Genomic DNA, 19,832 nt, shown 5'->3' with positions numbered 1-19,832 from the left:
AAATCCTAACCCTTCTGTTAACTTAAAATCATCAGACAAGTCGGTGGCAGTGGTCGTCGAAGTCGTGTGGCCAGTTGTATTCATTCATAAAATCGGTGGGTTTATTAGTGACTACATGTATGTTCGTTCTCGTGTTTTGTTCATGTTTGTTTCCTAAAAAAATCCTAGGAAAGTGAAGAACCTACCAACTTAGTATTTTTGAAAGATTTGGAGTAGAAACTTAGGACCTCCCCTCTAGCTGGCTCGACATAGCCTTCCTCTATTAGATCCCACCACTCCTTGCATCGTATGAGGTTCTCCATCAACATGCTCCAATGTTCGAAATCTCCATCGAACTTTGGTATCGTTGTCACCATCATGTTTTTCAGACTCTGTTTTCTGTAAACTAAAGCGTACCCTTGATCTTATTGAATAAGGCTCTTAAATAGCCAAAGCAAAACAACCACACCTCCTTATCATACGGAGGATTTTCTACAACAACGAAACAAACTAGAACGTGTACTTAGCAACAACTAAGCAACTACTCTACAAATGTGGAGCCATTATTGAAAGACAAAGACTTAAATCAAATAACATTAACAACAACGCACTGATGGGAATGTTTTGTTGGCTGTATCTTTTAGAGAAAGCAGACTTCCTCGGCTCTCTTTGCCATAAGAGCTAGGTGATACGAGTCTCTCTACGTATGTATCGGCCTCGAATCCAAAACCTTACTTGAACCCGCGAATTGTGATTCTCCTCGATGCATCAGTCTTGAGGTTGTACAAGACCATGTCTCCATCAACGTCCAGGAGAAACTCTTGATCGTTCTTAGTTGAACATTGCGGTTTCATACACCAGAACAAAAAGCTGATCCGGATTCTGGTCCATGATTTAGCATCACCGTACTCATTCATCACCCACATGATCGTAGCAACTATTGACCACACAGAGACGTCCGTTAAGACTTGAAACCACAAAATTTATGTGTTTATTCTTATGGGAACAAGCAGAAACAGGCAGTGGCATCTCTCGAAACTTCTCGGTATTAAGATCAAACGCTACGACTAATTTCTGCTTCCGGTTATTCTCCTTCTGTACAAGAGTGAGCACCCAGTGAATGGCACCGTTTAAATGCACAGCGCGAGTGCAGAAGGCTTTACTGAGTTTATAGTGCAAAGAGCAGATCCGTCTCCATGAGTAGACACTAGCGTCGAGAACATGTGGATTAGACTGACTAGTAACACCAAGCCTCACCACTTTGTAATCATGAAGCCAAATCCAAACGTTTGGAACCTATAATAAACTCCTTCTGGAGCAGCGTCAGGTAATCCCTTGGAATCTCCGGTGGTTGGGTTAAACAAGAAAACACTATATTTTCTAAGATTAGATTCAATACCGATACCGATACACACTAAACCGTTGGATGATCCAATGATGGTGACCCAGTTTCTTTCATTCTCATGTCTTGGCACCTTCTTCATCAAGCTCGGGTCGTCGTCTTTTAGCGGATAATTGAGTTCCATAGCCGCTACTAATTCCCTAGTTCCTCCTCCTTCACCGATCGAATCAACATCCAACGAGAATAGATTCTTTTCCGGTGGTTCGTTCGTTCCAGGTGACTCTTCACGAACCCCGGATCCGACGATAAAGAGCAAAACTGCTTCGACACGCACCTGAATCGCCCGATCGATTTCACCGGTATTCGAAGAAGAATTTCCGTGATTATACCAAGAGGAAGATCGAGAGATTCACGTGAAGCTTTCTCCTCCTTAGTCTCTTCTTCCCCGCCGTCGTCATCTACTCTTTTCGCCGCCTCCATTGTCGCTTTCATGAAACGTTGCTCGTCTGGTGTTACTCTTTTTACTTGTGTGTGTGTTATGAATGTTTATGTGAAGGATAATTTTATTCGAACAGAGAGTTACAAGTATATATACACCTAAGGATTCTTCTAGGGAGATTGATTACATAATCTACTTAACATATATACAAGATTGAGAGGAGTAATGAGAATGTTTGATTGAGAGAATCATTGATATGATTGATCCTTATATAATATGTGTGACCTGAAAACCTAAATCTCGACGATTTTATTTTTCTCAAAAACGATTGGTCATATTCGGTTTTCTCAAAAACGATTTTAGTCCCAATTTCCCGGTTTAACAGTCAGACCGGAGATTTTACATTTTTTCTTCTTCTTAATAAACAACAAGTACTGATTTAGATACAAATCATACAACTATGTACACTACAATTTGCCATTACGCAATCTTATTAATTTTAATCTCTTCATGATACATATTACAATATGAATACTATATTTGTGTTTCTGAACTAAAACAATGCACATCTGAATGTTACTGGTTATTTATATCTATCTTCTAGAGAGCAGAGAGCAGAGAGCAGAGACTTCTATCCCATATAAGAGTTTGGTGATATGAGGCTCTCTAGGTATGTATTGGCCTCGAACCCGTCGCTGAGCTTAACACCGCGAATTCCCAGAACACTCGATGCACCGGTCTCAAAGTTGTACAACACCATGCCTGCATCAAGCTCCAGAAGAACCTCTTCATCGTTCTTAGTCGAACACAGCGGTTTCATCGACCTATACAACCAGCTGATCCGGATTCGGCTCCATGATTTAGCTTCACCGTAGTCATACATCACCCATATGTCATCGTGCTCCTCGTAGCAACTATTGACAACACACAGACATCCGTTGAGACTACCGACCACGAAGTTTCTAAACCTATGTTGACAATCCTCAGCTTCATCAGGCAATGGCATGTCTCGAAAAACCTCTGTTCGAAGATCAAATGCTACGATCACTCTTTGGTTATGGCTACTCTCTGTGAACACCCAGTGAATCGCGCCGTTGAAATGCACACCTGACGTGTAGAAACCATCGTTGTGCTCATAATTCAAACTGCAGATCCTTCTCCATGAGTCTGCTTTCAAAGAATACACACTAGCATCGAGAACATCGTCACTACTAGCAACAAGCTTCACCACTTTGTAATCTTCAGTGAGATCATCGAAACCAAATCCATAACTTTGGAAATTGTCTACTCCATGTCGTATAGTTTCAGGTAATCTCTTGGATTCTCCGGTGGTTGGATTATACAAGAAAACAACACCTTCACCAGGAGAGATACACACTAAACCAGTAGACGATCCAACGATCTCAACCCAGTTTCTTCTATAAGGTTTCACATTCAGCGTAAGCATCACACGACGATCATCTTCCATATGATCCCTAACGTAACTCCTAATCATCTCAGAGAAAAGGCTCGCATCGTCCTTAAGCGGATAATTGAGTTCCGTAGCAGCTAAATCCCTAGTTCCTTCACATCCAATCGAATCGAAATCTAACGAGTAGAGATTATGTGAAGACACGATGAGCTTGCGGTGGAGAGATTGTACGGCTTCGTTTCGGAGGATTAGATCGAGATGACTCTTCGCGAACCTAGGATTCGACGATAAAGAGCAAAATAGCTTTGACACGCACCTGAATCGCCCGACCGATTTGGCCGATAATCGAAGAAGAATTTCTGTGATGATCTCTGGAGGAAGAACGAGCAATTCTGGTGAAGCTTTTCGGCTGGTCTCTTGTTCACCGCCGTCTTCATCTTCTCTCCGTCTGCCTCTCTTCGTCGCCTCCATTATCGCTTCCCACAGCAACTGGATCGCTTTCATCGTTTGCGTCTGGTTGCTCTCTGCTTATGACCCGCAAATCTTAATTTAACCCGGTAAACACTGGATCCGGGTCTAATTTCGGTTTTAATTTTTAACTTCCAATTTCCCGGTTAAATAGGCAAACCGATTTATTGAGCTAACTCTATTTGTTCTCTTAAAATTAAGATACACTGAATCAATTTTTTTCTGATTTAATTTGACTTAAAAAATCCAATCCAATTTTTTTTTGTTTAGAACAGTTTTAAGTTTTAACCTCCACTTTCCAATTTTTGATCCTAACTTTTCCTAAGTGATCGTTAATCATCATCATGTGTTAGTGTTGATGAGGAGGAGTGCACTATTTGGACACTCTCATGCTTGCTCGTTTACTCTCTTTTACATACTAAGTTAGTGTATTTTTGATCTCTTTGGATCACTATCCATCTAATTTTATATTTAGTTTCAGGCACATATAATATATAATTAATAATATTTTTGATAAATATATATATTTTTGTTCATGTTAAAATATATTGTAAGGTTTGAAATCGAAAAAAATAAGACATATATTTTGAAAGTATTGTTTATGTTGGTTCATGATAATGCTTCATTACATATATTAATTTATTAATTAGAAACTTAATATATTTATATACAAACTTATAATTCATTATATACAAACGTAAAATTCATTGTAAAATATAAATATTGTAATATATTTAGTATTAATTATCTTATCATATCACACAAATTTAAACTCTAAAATGATAATTTAACTATAAAAAGAGATAATACTGTTTAATGTTACTAATTTACTAGTTTTATTACTAACATTTTAAAATTAAAATATATTTATACTTTGCAATAAAATAAATAAGAATTAAATTTTTAAAAGTGAAAATAGAACTAAAAGCATATAGTTTTATTTTTAAAAGAAATTGAATAAGAATAAAAATGCGATGATGATAAATGCTAACTGACCAAACAGGTCATCGAACTCCTGACCAAATTCTTTACGTGGAAACAATTTACCAGCTGGGCTAAGGATTCTAATGGTCAAATGTAGTGATGTTAAAACCGGCGGCTCAGGCCCGTTAAGACCCAGCCCGTTTAACTAATTGTCCAGTTAAAACCCCTTAAAGTTGAAGCCCATTTTTTAAAAACCCGTTAAAATTTCATTAATCGTTTACATCGTTTCACAAGAACTTTACACAAACTTGCTCACTCCTTTACACACACACTGCTAATTATAAAGTAAAATGTAACGTAGATCCGCCACTGGCCCTAACCCTAATCTTGGTGTTGAAGAAAAGGGTGGTTGAGAAGCTGAGAAGCTGTCCACCTCTCGCTAGCTTTCTTACGTAAACAGCAGTCGATGAAACTCTTCAACTTGTCGGAGCATTCTTCGGGGGCTTTCGGTGGTTCTCCAAAGCACACGGCGCATATTATCGCGGCCTGGTCTGGTTTCTGTCCTTGAGGAAGCAGCGGGAAGTAACCCACCAAGATCTCGAGCATCGTAAGCCCAAAACTCCATATATCTCCGGCATAAACGTTTGATCTGTCTTCTTCTGTAACACCTTCAGCTTCACTGTCGAGTCTTTCGGGACTCATGTAGGCGTACGTCCCCACGAACGAGTTGCACTTGTTTAAAGACTTGGCCACGATCTTGCTTACTCCAAAGTCTGCGATTTTGACTTCTTCTTTCGAGCTACGTAGTAGATTCGCTGGCTTGATATCTCTATGAACGATCTTGAGCTCGTGCAAGTAATTTAAACCTTGTAAAATCTGACGAGCCATCAAAGCTAGTTGATCCTCTGTAACGACTTTGCCGCGTAGAGACTCTAGAGTGCCGAGATCCATGTAGTCCATAAGAATAGATACTTCTCCGGAAGGATTCTGGAAGATGTCGTGACACTTTACGATGCTAGAATAGTTGACGAGACGGAGGATCTCAATCTCGCGGAGGAGTTGCTGGCGGGAAGTTGAATCCATGTCTTCTTTGATTTTCTTCAAGGCGTAGATCTCTGAAGTTGTCTTGTTCTTAACTTTGAAGACGGTTCCGCCGTTTCCGCTACCGAGAACATTCATCCTATCCAGATCAGTAGTCGAGATGCTGTTGCTTGCACAGGAAGTAACCATTGAAGCGGCAGCGATGGGGAAACAGCTAGGGAAAGTAGATGGAGTAGTGGTGGAAGGTTGTAACTTGAGATTTAGGAATCGAGGATTTCTAACAAGAACCATCGTGTTGTTGCTCGAAGGATGGATCTTGAAGAGGTTTTGGTTTTTATTTCTGAGAGAGTTAGTTTGGTTTCTGAATAATGACCGTCTTTGTTACTAAATTGATTGATATATACACAAATCCTATTCCTACTTCCATCTCGAGATAGGATGAATTATTTCTTATTCGTATTCGTATTTCCATCTCGAGATAGGACAAATTGATATATACACAAATCCTATTATGTCTCTGAAATTTATATATATATACCAAATTGTGATTTAGTAAACATATCTATTATATAGTGTATCATGTTTTCTTAACATTTATCACATAACTTATTTATTTATTTTTTTAGAAATATTAAACCACGTGAAAAAAATATTTTTGTTATAAATATAAAGAGATTATTAGTGGCAAATATTAACTAACATAACACTGTTATCACTCTTCAAGATTTAAGAAATCAGTTCATGTGTTCCTCATCTGTCTGTCTTCATAGTTCTACATGCAATATATAGTTATGCTTGAGTGACCCATTTAAGCATCTATAGATTCTCAAGAACAAGACTAGGAGTCTACAAAATTCCATACAAAATTCCATACAATGATCATCATCTTGTGTGGTTAATGCGGAGGGAAACTATTTTATCTGTAAAATGCACCTTTGGACACTCTCAACTCGCAGGTCCAATTATCATCATCCTTAGTAGTATCTTACTTTTTTTTTTACCCTTTAAAAAAAACGATTAAGAATAATGATTTTGATTTTTAAAACTAAACATCAGTTTTTTAAAAGTATTTTCAAAATTATTACATTTTTCAACATATTTCTTTTTTTTTATTATACAAATAAATGTTTTGAAACTTAAGACGTCGAAAACAATCCGCTCTTAGTTCTGCTCTCATTGTAATGTTACAGTACTATTATGTGAAGTTTGATTCTCATTGAAATACTTTAGGAAACTAGATATAGCTCTTCTAGCCATATACATCTTTGTAATGGTTCTTGTGAATAAAACATCAAAAACTCCTTCACTTCTCTCGAATTGTTCATCGTTGATAACCATTTAATTAGTATTTGGTTTAATCTAAGTTTACAAGATGGTGGGTGGCAGCTGAGTTCCAAGAATTTGGAACATATTTATTATTGACCCTTTTTCATTCGGGACAATTTCCATTTGGAAGAAAAATAATCAAACAAACTCAGAAAAGCTGATTAAGGAACTTCAAGAAAAGATTGATGAGACCTATGGAGATGATCAAGCATCGTCGTAAACTCTCCTCAACCTAAAATGGCGGCTCTGCGAAGCTTATAGGGAAGATGAAGCATATTGACACCAAAAAAGCAGAGAACTTTGGCTTGTAGAAGGAGACAAAAATACAAAATTCTTCCATGCTTCCACAAAACAAAGGAGGACAAGGAACAAGATCACTGGCATCCTTAATCAACTTGGAGTCTGGGTTGATACAGAAGAAGGAATTGAAAAAGTAGCGGTTGAGTATTTTGACAATCTTTTTTCATCCTCGAATGCGAGCGACCCTACATTGGCAATTAAGGATGTACCTACACTAGTCACACCTGCCATGAACGAGCATCTCATGAAAGAAATCTCAGAAGAGGAGGTCAAACGAGCTTTGTTCTCCCTGAATCCGGGAAAGGCTCCAGGACCGGATGGGATGACTGCCTTGTTCTTCCAAAAATTTTGGGAAACCATAAAAGGCGATCTCACTAAGATGGTGAAGAACTTCTTTAGCTCCGGAATTTTTGATGACAAGCTAAATGAAACAAATATTTGTTTAATCCCGAGAGGAGAACGACCTCGTGAAATGTCAAAATTTTGCCCTATTAGCCTCTGTAACGTGAGCTATAAGGTGATCTCAAAATTTTTTGAGTTTACGACTCAAGAGGTTCTTGCCGGAAATTATATCCGAGACCCAATCTGCCTTTGTAGCAGGACGATTAATCACAGATAATATCCTCATAGCTCAAGAAAATTTTCATGCCCTCCGTTCCAACCAGGCCAACAGAAAGAAATTTATGGCAATTAAGACGGACATGAGTAAAGCTTATGATAGAGTGGAATGAAATTTCCTAAGAGTTTTGATGGAAAAAATGGGGTTTGATCACAAAAGGGTGGGTTGGATAATGCAATGCATTACTTCCGTCTCCTACCGTATTTTGATCAATGGGAATCCCAAGGGACGGATTAGGCCAACACGGGGGATTCGCCAAGGAGATCCAATTTACCCATATCTATTCATCCTTTGTATAGAGGGGCTAATCGCTCAGATTAAGAATGCCGAAAAAGAGGGAAAGCTCCAGGGATTACGTATTTCAAACGCAAGCCCACGGGTTTCCCACTTACTTTTTACAGATGACAGTTTATTCTTCTGTAGAGCTGATCCTCATCAATGCAAGGAAATTATCGATATAATCCGCTTTTATGGCGAGACATCTGGACAAGAAATTAACTTTTCTAAATCCTCAATCATGTTTGGAACCGAGGTCCCGACCAATATACGACAAGAGATCAAATCTATTGTTGGGATATCACAAGAAGGAGGAATGGGTACATACTTGGGTCTCCCCGAGAAGATTCATGGGTCAAAGCCACAAGTCTTCGCATTTGTGAGGGATAAACTCCATAAGAGGGTAAACTTATGGACCTCAAAATCTCTATCCAAAGGAGGCAAGGAAGTCCTGATAAAATCAGTGGCGCAAGCAATTCCGACATATGTAATGTCGTGTTTTCTCTTACCAAAAGCTATATGCTCAAAATTAAGTAGCGTTGTTGCCGATTTCTGGTGGAGCAATAAAGCAGATAGTAAAGGATTACACTGGATTTCATGGGAGCAAATGTGCACTCAACTATCAGAAGGCGGGCTAGGCTTCCGAACACTAGAAGAATTTAATCTTGCCTTGTTGGCAAAGCAGCTATGGAGATTGCTCAGATATCCAGATTCTCTCCTTAGTCGAGTTCTCAAAGGGAGATACTTTCGATATTATAGTCCATTAGAGATACAAGTATCAAATCGACCTTCATATGGCTGGAGGAGCATCTTGGCGGCAAAACATGTTCTCTCGTATGGAATCCGTAAGACCATAAGCTCGGGGTTCAACACGTGCATCTGGACTGAACCATGGATTCCGGATACGCCAGCGCGACCGCCTCAAGGATTAACTAATGAGAGAAATCCTTTGTTATGTGTTAGAACCTTAATTGATTTCAACACAAAAAAGTGGAAAATGGAGCGTCTTCGGGAACTCTTCCCCCCGAAAGAAATTACCCTTATTTTAGGGATTAAACCGAGCTTAATTGCCTCAAGGGACGGGTATTCTTGGACCCTGACAAAGTCTGGGAATTATACCGTTAAGTCCGGATATGAAGTCGTGAGAGCTATCTCTCGCCCTGGTTGCTACCTCCCTCCTCAGGGACCTAGTGTTACGACACTCAAGGCGCAAGCATGGAAGTTAAAAACATCACGAAAGCTGAAGCATTTCGTGTGGCAATGTGTGACCAGGTGCGTGGCAACATGCCAACGCTTGCATTATCGCCATATTGGTAGAGATAAGGGTTGCCCAAGGTGTGGAGCGGAGGAGGAAACTATAAATCATATGCTATTTGAATGCCCTCCAGCACGTCAAGTGTGGGCTTTATCGACAATCCCTACCCATCCTATGGTATTTTCCTCATCTTCCCTATATAGCAACCTCGATTTTCTATATGGGAGCGCTAGAGACTATGGTGCACTTAATCAAAATCTGCAGACATTTCCTTGGGTAATGTGGTACATTTGGAAGGCTATAAACAAGAAAGTGATTGAAAATATCTTTGAGTCTCCGCAAGATACATTGGAGAAAGCTATCCAAGAAGAAGAAGTTTGGAGAAGAGCAAATCATAGAGATTTAGCACCAGTGGTAGTATAAGCGGCCTTCCCTTCGACCCCAATTCCACAAGAATCTCTTGTATGCTTTATAGACGGATCTTGGCATACAAAGGTTGATAGGAGTGGGCATGGTTGGATTGCGTCTATCGGTGATAGAATCCTGCACATTGGGCTAAGAGGATCGCGTAGAAGCTTATCCCCTATACATGCAGAGTTAGATACCCTTATTTGGGCTATGGAGTGCTTATTATCGCTAGACTTGGATAAAGCTCTTTTTGCTACGGATTGTTCAGATCTCCTAAGGATGACGTCAAATATCGAGGATTGGCCGACCTTTTCATCAGAATTGAAGGATTTTACTCATTTCAGAGATAGATTTGCTAATTTTAGTATTAGGTATATCCCTCGAGAGGATAATATCCGTGCCGATAAACTTGCGAAATGTGCAAGAGCACAAGGTTTCTATTTCTCCCATGTAAGCTCGTCGGTACCTAATTGGCTCTCTTTCGAAAAGAGTCATCTCTGATAACTTAATATATGGAGTTTGATTGTCAAAAAAAAATTTGTGTAAGTTCTGTAAGTATAAGAACAGATAGTGTAAGTTCTCTAATAGAACATAGTTAATTTCACTATAGTGTAAGTTCTATTATGAGGATCTTAATTTGGGTGACAATTGAATATAGATAGAACAAATATGTAATTTGTCCCTAGTTAATTTCTGTTATGAGGTTCTTCATTACTTATTTTGCCTGCAAGTGTTTAGATAAACAAAATCATTAATACGAAAAATGTTAATGGAGCCTAAGCTAACGACATCCTCACTAATCATAATGAAAAACAAACTCAATTATTGGTTAACTTACTAAGTTGATTCATTATCATTGGTTTGTTTCTTCGGACTAAACATATAATTTTCCAATGAAAATATCAACAAAACGACAAAACAGAACAGAGGTTTTGAGTGCAGAACTAGATAAAACTTTTACTCATCAAAGACTCAGATTTTGGTGTTGACTCATCTTTTTATTTACTGCTCTGCTATCATTGACTGTAGTATAGTACAAAATGTGGGGTTGTTTTGGAAATCAAATGGTAATAAAGTAAAAAGCAAAACAAACCAACACCATCTCTCTCTCAAGTCTCTGTCACACTCGCTTTATTTTATTTTTCTTTTCACTAATAGTGAAATTAACATTAGTAATGCTTAACAGTTAAAGAAGCTCCTCATTAACCATAATCTGAACTTATACGTTTATGATTGATCTCGAATATGTGCTTGGCTAGACTGTGTTGTTTTGACATGCAACATTAATAACTCCCAAGAATACCAAATTAATCTCTTTTGCATTGTAAGAAAAAATAAGAACAAATAGAAGAAAGTGGTAAGAGCAATGCTACTTTCTCATTGGCTATACCAAGAGAAAGGACAGAGAAACACACATTAACTGTATTCTGCTACCATTTCTCTCTCTCTCTCTCTCTCTCACTTTGATATCTCTCTCTCTCTCTCTATTCCTCTTGTTCGTATCACAATCAAAGAGAAGACTAGAAAGACTCGCTTCTTGGTAAGAATCTCTTCTGATGGTTCCCAAACTCTCTTAAATCTACCAGCTTTTCATATTTTTCACTAACTCCTCTGCTCTCTTTCTCTCTGTCTCTCTCTCACAGTTCCTACGACCTCCATGGCTTCCGGTGATGTTCTTCCTCGTTTCTTCAGTGTCTATCTTTCCCAGTACAGCTCTGACTCCTTGGTGAGTTTTTTTTTCTCTGACTTGACTGGGTTTTCATGGACAAACCTGTTTTTTTTTTTTTTGGATATGTTCAATGGTGATGTGAGTGAGATCTGAACCAACATTGTAACTTTCGTTACTACTTAAGCTTAAGATTGTTCTGCTTACATCAGACATGTTTGAATATGGTTGAGAATGAGTCAGCAAGTAGATATATAGAGGCTTACTTTGATCAGATTTTTCTTCTATGTTCAAAATTTTTTGAAGAAGAGGCTTGCTTGCTTGTACAAAACACTAGTTTAACCGCATCTTGTAGGTTTTTGAACTGAGTTTGTAAAGCATATTTGTGCATAGTTTGTCAGTTGAGAACTTTAACCTTACTGTTTCTTTTTGGGTGTTGAAAGCCTCTTCTGCAGACAGAGTCTCTGGTTTTTTTTTGTTGTTTTGCTGCTGATGAGTCAATTTTTGTGTGTTGAGCAGCTGATACCAGTTTCGTACTACGAACACTTGCCGCGTCCATTGCCCAAGACTGCCATTCTCATGGGCACTGGTGGAAAGATTTGGAAAGTAGTAATGAAGAGCAGGCAAGAGCAAGTGTATTTTGAACGAGGCTGGGCCAATTTTGTGGACGATAATGACCTCAAAGATGGAGAGTTCTTGATTTTTGTCTTTGATGGTTACCGACTCTATGAAGTGAGCATATTCGGTCACGGAGGCTGCAAGGAGATTCGTGCAGCCGTTGAAGTTGAAGAAATCTCTGATGGGACAGAGGATGAAAACAATGAGATTTCTCTTGAAAGCGTCATACAAGACGAGGAAGAAGAGACCATTGATGCTGATGCAAAGAGTGACACTGACTATTCTCCTGATAGTCCAGACACAACAACGATCTCTGTGGAATCTGCTGAGGTGTTCAATTCGCCCGCCACCACAAGCAGGAAGAGAGGTTATAAGAAACATTAAAAACATTTACTTGTTAGGATCAAACTTTACTCTGTTTCAGCTTTGTTAGGATCAAAGTCTACTATGTTTCAGCTTCGTTAGGTTGAAAACTCTACTATGTTTCATCTTTGTTAGGATTTAATTAAACTCTGTTTGAGTCTTGTTATTCTCACTCTTTGTACTCTCTCTCAATGAGTAGCACCTCTTAAACTTGCTTACTCAGGGAATCTTGCTTCTCTTTTCAAATATGATCTAGCTTTAAAATCAGAAAAGACAAGAGTTCATCTCCATCTTCTTTACAAGAGTTACATCAAAACTTCGGTGTCATTTGAATCACTCAGAGTTCTTGAAGATATTGAAGCAGATCAAGAGCTTGATCGAGCCCTTCAGATATTCCCAGTTAGTTTCCCTGGAATTTATAAGACACAAAAGCTAGCTGCTTTGATGAAATTTGATTAATAATACACAAAAGCTAGCCGAAGGTTGTCAAAATAATTATAAGTATATTTCATAATTAGCACATTTTTTTCTTGTTCTTACAAAACATATATAATAGTTCAAACCTTCTAATACAGAGAGCTTGGAAGATGATACTTATGATTGTTCATCCTCGAGCATTTTTAAAGCCAATTCAGCTAGCCAGTGAACCGTTCTGCTCTGGCGACTCACTCCAACTGCACCAGAGAAAACATCGAAGTTCTCGAGCTCAGCCGTAGTTTCCAGAACTTTCTCGAGCTCTCTCTCCATACCCAAATCTCTGAACATCACAACATTCTCTACATCATCTTCCATCATCCATAGCGCAAGCTCGATCACAAACCTCCTGATTCTTGGAACCTTGATCGCTGGCTTGTCATGCTTTTTCAATATCGAAACCAGTGAATTCGCAAGTTCTTGCTTTTTGATCCCCGAATCCGTCAGAACAGTGCTTGCTTCTTCTGAACTCATTAATTTAAACACTTGTGCTGCTAATCCTAGCATCACTTCCAGTAATTTCTTGTCTCCTGATGTTATTGACTTCAACACCTGCAAGTAAACGTAAACATAACAAATTTTATATATTTTGGAAGGGGGTTGGAACAGTTTTTGTACCAACAGACATGCATACTCACCGTAGGCGCTGCTGTTTTAATGAATCTCAGGTCAGGAAAGCATTCATGTCCAGTATATATACACAAGTTTCTCAAGACTCTAGCTGCATTGACACGGACCAAAGGAACTTCAAGTGCCTCCACGAGTCTGCCCAAGACTCCGAGCTTTAGAATGTGGACGCAGTTGCTTCTGCTCTCCAAAGCAAGCATCCCTATAGCTTCACCTGCAGCGATTCTGACTCGGCTCTCATTCTCATCCACATGTGTTTTTCTTTGCAAGAAGATATTAAACAACTCTTTCAAGACACCTCCAGTAACACCAATCCTTTCCCGCGCATCAGTCTCAAGCGCGAGGAAGCTCAGGGTCTCAATCCCTAACTTCTGTAGTTTTGGGTATCTCACTCCATGGTGCAGTACGTCTCTCAAGTTGCTGACTGTGAAGACGATTTCTGAGATCTCTCTCCTTAGACATTTCCCGGTGTTGCCACTTGTGCTTACTAACATTTTCACTAGCTGCAGGGACCGTTTCACTGTCTGGACTCGTGACAGAACCATATCTGCATTCTCTTCTTTCAAAAGTGTTGCGTCTGTGTGCGTGAAGTCAATGATCTTTGGGAGAAGCCCTCTTGTGTTACCTATTTTTCCACAGTTGTCATGATCTCTGGATAATTTCTTTAGAATCAATAGTCCCAAATTGTTGAACCTCCAGAAATCGTACTGTAGATGATGGTCGTGGAATATGTCCTTCTCTCCAATCTCATCAGGAGCTTCACCTAAAGATCTGGTGTTCTGTAACAGTGATGAAATCGATTCCATCGAACCAGAGATTCCGGCAACTCTGAGAGAGTTCTGTTTTTTGCCAGCGAGTTTTGATAGTATCTCTGCTGATGATCGCCTAATCTCTTCTTCTTGCATATCTTTCCAGTTCAGCATCTCCACCAACCTGGAGTATAAAAGTGCAAAAACTTAGATGAAAATGTATTAATATGATTAGATGTTTCACCCTAAACGTTTATTGAAAGAAAGAGATCAGCTTTGTTTCTTCAGTTCCCAAACTACCTGCAATCGCAATATAATTTGACAACCTAACTTTGTAAAGAACAGACCTTTCAATGACGGGTAAGTTGATTCCAATCTTCTCAAGTGTATCCTCTGCGAACCGCTCATTAACCACAAACTGCCTAAGAATCCTCGCTCCAATGAGCTGTTCATCAGAACAGTTAGATCCCACAAGCTCCATAGCAAAGCTCACCATATCCATCTTCACACCATCAAAGATACTCCCATTGACAGACTTTGAGTATGCATCATAAAAGAATCTCTTGATCGAAACCATTCCAGTAACCCCAAACCCACACTCTCTAGTCACATTCTCAAGCAAGTTACACACACTAACCTCCCACTCCCAATAAGCTTTCTCAGCAAGAAACAACAAAGCTTCAGCAAGCGCAAGCGAGTAAAAGATGCTCAAAGCAGCTTGCCTGTTCCTTTTGTCCAAGTCTCCGTCTTGAATATCTCCGTAGTTGTGCCTTACGAGCTTGTAAGAAGACAGAGCCACACAAGAAATCGCTGACAAGAGCTGGAGCCAATAGAGAAGCCGGCTCACATAGCTGGAGATGTAAAGCCATCTCGCATAAGGAAGAAGAGGAACGTCTGAGTTCTTCCATGTCAGAGTGGTTCGACGATCAAAAGTCTCTTGTCGTCCGATTCCGATTCTCGTCGTCGCTTCTCTCAGTCCATTCTTAAAGACCCCATCGCTGCAGAGAAACACAATCATTACTCAGATATAAACCCTAAATCGAAATCGATTCCAATTCGATTAAGCAAAAGAAAAAAAACCTGATTCGTTTTAGATTTCTGAGAAGTGAGATTGAGCTTGATCGGAGCACGCGGAAGCTACTGATTCCGACGCCGGATACAGTCCACGTTGCTTGGTGCTGCCACTCGAGCTCGTGGCTTCTGCTGAAGATTCGAGTGCCTTCGATGAGGAGAATGATGGTGATGAACCAGAAATCTGATTTTTCGAGTGTGATCGCGAATCCGCCGAGAAGAACGACCGTGGCCCAGATGAAACCTAGGGTTCCGAGGTTAGTGGCGATTTTCTCGAGGATCGCAAGGCGGAGAGCGAAGAGAGTGAGCTTTTGCTCCGGCGCGGGTGACGTTGATCTGTGAAACGCGTTCGCGGACGATACAGACGCAGCGTCTGCGGTTTCGCCGCTGTCTCCTTTCTCGACGCTGTTTCTATAATCCAAAACGGTGTCGCTTGAGCCTCTCGCTTCTTCTAATTTTGTTGAAATATGTTGAAAAATGTAATAATTTTGAAAATACTTTTAAAAAACTGATGTTTAGTTTTAAAAATCAAAATCATTATTCTTAATCGTTTTTTTTAAAGGGTAAAAAAAAAAGTAAGATACTACTAAGGATGATGATAATTGGACCTGCGAGTTGAGAGTGTCCAAAGGTGCATTTTACAGATAAAATAGTTTCCCTCCGCATTAACCACACAAGATGATGATCATTGTATGGAATTTTGTATGGAATTTTGTAGACTCCTAGTCTTGTTCTTGAGAATCTATAGATGCTTAAATGGGTCACTCAAGCATAACTATATATTGCATGTAGAACTATGAAGACAGACAGATGAGGAACACATGAACTGATTTCTTAAATCTTGAAGAGTGATAACAGTGTTATGTTAGTTAATATTTGCCACTAATAATCTCTTTATATTTATAACAAAAATATTTTTTTCACGTGGTTTAATATTTCTAAAAAAATAAATAAATAAGTTATGTGATAAATGTTAAGAAAACATGATACACTATATAATAGATATGTTTACTAAATCACAATTTGGTATATATATATAAATTTCAGAGACATAATAGGATTTGTGTATATATCAATTTGTCCTATCTCGAGATGGAAATACGAATACGAATAAGAAATAATTCATCCTATCTCGAGATGGAAGTAGGAATAGGATTTGTGTATATATCAATCAATTTAGTAACAAAGACGGTCATTATTCAGAAACCAAACTAACTCTCTCAGAAATAAAAACCAAAACCTCTTCAAGATCCATCCTTCGAGCAACAACACGATGGTTCTTGTTAGAAATCCTCGATTCCTAAATCTCAAGTTACAACCTTCCACCACTACTCCATCTACTTTCCCTAGCTGTTTCCCCATCGCTGCCGCTTCAATGGTTACTTCCTGTGCAAGCAACAGCATCTCGACTACTGATCTGGATAGGATGAATGTTCTCGGTAGCGGAAACGGCGGAACCGTCTTCAAAGTTAAGAACAAGACAACTTCAGAGATCTACGCCTTGAAGAAAATCAAAGAAGACATGGATTCAACTTCCCGCCAGCAACTCCTCCGCGAGATTGAGATCCTCCGTCTCGTCAACTATTCTAGCATCGTAAAGTGTCACGACATCTTCCAGAATCCTTCCGGAGAAGTATCTATTCTTATGGACTACATGGATCTCGGCACTCTAGAGTCTCTACGCGGCAAAGTCGTTACAGAGGATCAACTAGCTTTGATGGCTCGTCAGATTTTACAAGGTTTAAATTACTTGCACGAGCTCAAGATCGTTCATAGAGATATCAAGCCAGCGAATCTACTACGTAGCTCGAAAGAAGAAGTCAAAATCGCAGACTTTGGAGTAAGCAAGATCGTGGCCAAGTCTTTAAACAAGTGCAACTCGTTCGTGGGGACGTACGCCTACATGAGTCCCGAAAGACTCGACAGTGAAGCTGAAGGTGTTACAGAAGAAGACAGATCAAACGTTTATGCCGGAGATATATGGAGTTTTGGGCTTACGATGCTCGAGATCTTGGTGGGTTACTTCCCGCTGCTTCCTCAAGGACAGAAACCAGACCAGGCCGCGATAATATGCGCCGTGTGCTTTGGAGAACCACCGAAAGCCCCCGAAGAATGCTCCGACAAGTTGAAGAGTTTCATCGACTGCTGTTTACGTAAGAAAGCTAGCGAGAGGTGGACAGCTTCTCAGCTTCTCAACCACCCTTTTCTTCAACACCTGGATAATGGTTACATCGACTGCTGTTTACAGTGATTTTCAGAAATAAAGTTTCGATTCCTGTAGCTGGATAATCTACTTCCACGTTTCTCGTGGTAGCTGTTTTGGGGAGTATTGTTCTTATACGAGACTTCGTGTGTGTACTTGGCGGTTATGTATGTCACCTGTTGAAGAGCCCATCTTCCTTAAAGTTTTTGTGTTTGGTTCTCTGCTTATGTGCTTTATGTACTCACACAAATGTGTTGTTTCCTTCAGATGGATAATGATCCTGAACATATTCTCTATAAACTGTTCATTATTTAGCAGCAGACTCTGACAACTTAGATTGATGATATTACAGAATGGATTCGGAAACAGAGTAAAAAGACATGAAACAAGAGGAAGTAAGTGTAAGTGTAAATGTAAATGTAAATGATACGACAAGTGTTTGGTTGGTACTTGAGCAGACCGGTTCAATAGATTATATATGATGATGGCGATATTTAATCCTCTACTACTTCTCCCAAAGAGAGTTGGTCACTCAAACCAAATCTACATCTTGTGCCATCTCTTCTTTCGCCAAAATTACGCTCAAGATCTTCGATCTGTTTGCCGAATCAGGGAGATTTACCATCAACCTGCACAGAAGATCTACTCTAAGCAATGCTTCGAAGATGATGACAATTGACAAAGACAGAAAACAGAGAAGAAAAACAGCAAGCAATCTGCAAAGAAACAATCGTGATAACGTTAATAATACCAAAACATTTGCAACTGATATACCCACAGCTCCTAAAACCTAAGAACTTTTGCAAGAAACTCCCTACTTCCAGTGATTTCTATCTAGGATTCAATACGTATTGGAGAATGCCAGATCAACTAATTTAGCAAGCTTCTCCAACGGATGACGGAATTCTCACACAAACAGATTTATGTAAACAACTTAATCAGTCAAAAGCTTAATCCTCATACTTCCTATCTCTCAACCCTTTGTCAGAACGGCTTCTCTAAGTGTATCTATTCTTCCTCAAGTAGCAACAAAACTTCACATTATAGTCAAATCAAAACATGCTACTACCAAATCAATCTTTCCAAAGTCTATTCCTCAACTGAATCTAAGCGCAAGTCAATGCATTACTATATCAAACTGAGTGCATTACAGAGCAAGGCAAGTAAAGTACCTTGCACATCAAATCCTGACAATCCTTTGATGAACTTTAGATTTCTCAGCATCAATAATAGATTCCACGCGGTTAACCGCATCATCAAGCCTCCCTTTGGCATTAACCACAACGTAATCAAAGTTCTTAAGATGCCTAACCTCTTCTCTCGCCGTAGCAACTCTAACAAGAAGCTCCTCTTGACTCTCCGTCTTCCTCTCAATCAACCTCTCAACCATGGCAAGCTCACTCTCCGCCACAAGGAATATAAACACGGCGGAGTTCCCAAGTATCCTCCTTAACGTCTGAGCTCCTTGAATATCAACTCTAAGAACAATGTCTTCCCCTTTAGCCATGTATTCCTGAATCTGCTTCTTAGGAATCCCTTTGTATTCTCCATAGACAAGTGCGTACTCAAGAAGCTCTTCGTTCTCCACCATCGACAAAAACTGATCTCTCGAGACAAAGTAATAGTCTTTGCCGTCGACTTCGCCAGGTCGCATCGCACGGCTAGTTGCGGTGACGACGAAATGTAGACCTTGACGAACCTCACGAAGCTTGTTGATCACTGCGTCTTTGCCAACTCCGCTAGGACCACTGACGACGATGATGATCTGATTCGGCGGTGGGATGATTGGATCGACGGTGAATGAAGAACCCAATTGAAACTCGAGGGAACGAAGCGATTCGGGTTTGGTGGGAGATTGAATCGGGGAAGACGAATTGGGGTTATCGGAGATATGGGTATCGGTCATTTTCAAGGAGGAGTAAGAGTGACGGAGAGGTTTGGGAAAGGAGCGGGAGATGAAGAAGATGGGTTTGTTTGGGAAGATGATGGAGCGAGAGAAAGAAGAAGAACAGAGCTTTCGAAACATTTGGGGGATATTAAAAGGTGCAACCTTTGGTATTATTGATTTGATTCCCCACAGAGAGTTTTGTGGTTTGAGATTGGGTCACTCACTCGAACCACCGACGATGTTCTCGTCTCAATGCTTTGCCGCGCGGTATTGAAGACTAAAGACCTTTTAGCACGATGAGACCTACTTACTAGGGTTTACTCTTTCAAATCTTTTTTTTTTTTTTCCTTTTTTCTTACCCCATTTTGTAATTTCATTCTATGAT

The 19,832-nt window shown here is 39.6% G+C and overlaps 6 protein-coding genes and 1 pseudogene across 7 annotated transcripts; 2 read left to right on the top strand and 5 right to left on the bottom strand.

The window, feature by feature from the left end:
• LOC104764310 lies at nucleotides 408-2,008 on the bottom strand (annotated as a pseudogene).
• On the bottom strand, nucleotides 2,224-3,702 carry LOC104764309 (F-box/kelch-repeat protein At3g06240-like). Its single transcript, XM_010487811.2, has one exon. It carries the CDS (start codon nucleotides 3,673-3,675, stop codon nucleotides 2,392-2,394), a length of 1,284 nt encoding a protein of 427 aa, XP_010486113.1. The 5' UTR covers nucleotides 3,676-3,702; the 3' UTR covers nucleotides 2,224-2,391.
• LOC104767358 (mitogen-activated protein kinase kinase 8-like) lies at nucleotides 4,945-5,895 on the bottom strand. Its single transcript, XM_010491394.1, has one exon. The coding sequence runs from the start codon at nucleotides 5,893-5,895 to the stop codon at nucleotides 4,945-4,947; it is 951 nt and encodes a 316-aa protein (XP_010489696.1).
• On the top strand, nucleotides 11,193-12,693 carry LOC104764308 (B3 domain-containing protein REM21-like). The gene is made up of 3 exons (XM_010487810.2): nucleotides 11,193-11,328; nucleotides 11,432-11,514; nucleotides 11,974-12,693. Exons 2-3 carry the CDS (start codon nucleotides 11,446-11,448, stop codon nucleotides 12,454-12,456), a joined length of 552 nt encoding a protein of 183 aa, XP_010486112.1. The 5' UTR covers nucleotides 11,193-11,328; nucleotides 11,432-11,445; the 3' UTR covers nucleotides 12,457-12,693.
• LOC104767357 lies at nucleotides 12,917-15,811 on the bottom strand (the record flags this gene model as incomplete). Its single annotated transcript, XM_010491393.1, has 4 exons — nucleotides 12,917-13,461; nucleotides 13,548-14,469; nucleotides 14,633-15,283; nucleotides 15,366-15,811. Coding segments are annotated over 4 exons (2,451 nt in total), but the record flags the coding sequence as incomplete, so codon positions are not given.
• LOC104767356 (mitogen-activated protein kinase kinase 8-like) lies at nucleotides 16,630-17,607 on the top strand. Its single transcript, XM_010491392.1, has one exon. The coding sequence runs from the start codon at nucleotides 16,630-16,632 to the stop codon at nucleotides 17,605-17,607; it is 978 nt and encodes a 325-aa protein (XP_010489694.1).
• On the bottom strand, nucleotides 17,835-19,724 carry LOC104764307 (guanylate kinase 3, chloroplastic). Of its 2 annotated transcripts, none has more exons than XM_010487808.2 (2): nucleotides 18,732-19,724; nucleotides 17,835-18,275 (listed from the first exon to the last, which is right to left on the bottom strand). In XM_010487808.2, exon 1 carries the CDS (start codon nucleotides 19,583-19,585, stop codon nucleotides 18,740-18,742), a length of 846 nt encoding a protein of 281 aa, XP_010486110.1. In that variant the 5' UTR covers nucleotides 19,586-19,724; the 3' UTR covers nucleotides 17,835-18,275; nucleotides 18,732-18,739. The 2 variants fall into 2 exon arrangements, with proteins under 2 accessions (XP_010486110.1, XP_010486109.1); XM_010487807.2 differs by having other exon boundaries at nucleotides 17,835-18,188.

The sequence above is a fragment of the Camelina sativa genome, chromosome 19, assembly GCF_000633955.1.
Source record: "Camelina sativa cultivar DH55 chromosome 19, Cs, whole genome shotgun sequence".
In the NCBI taxonomy this organism is placed as follows: Eukaryota; Viridiplantae; Streptophyta; class Magnoliopsida; order Brassicales; family Brassicaceae; genus Camelina; species Camelina sativa.
This window is presented reverse-complemented; position numbering and strand designations above follow the sequence as displayed.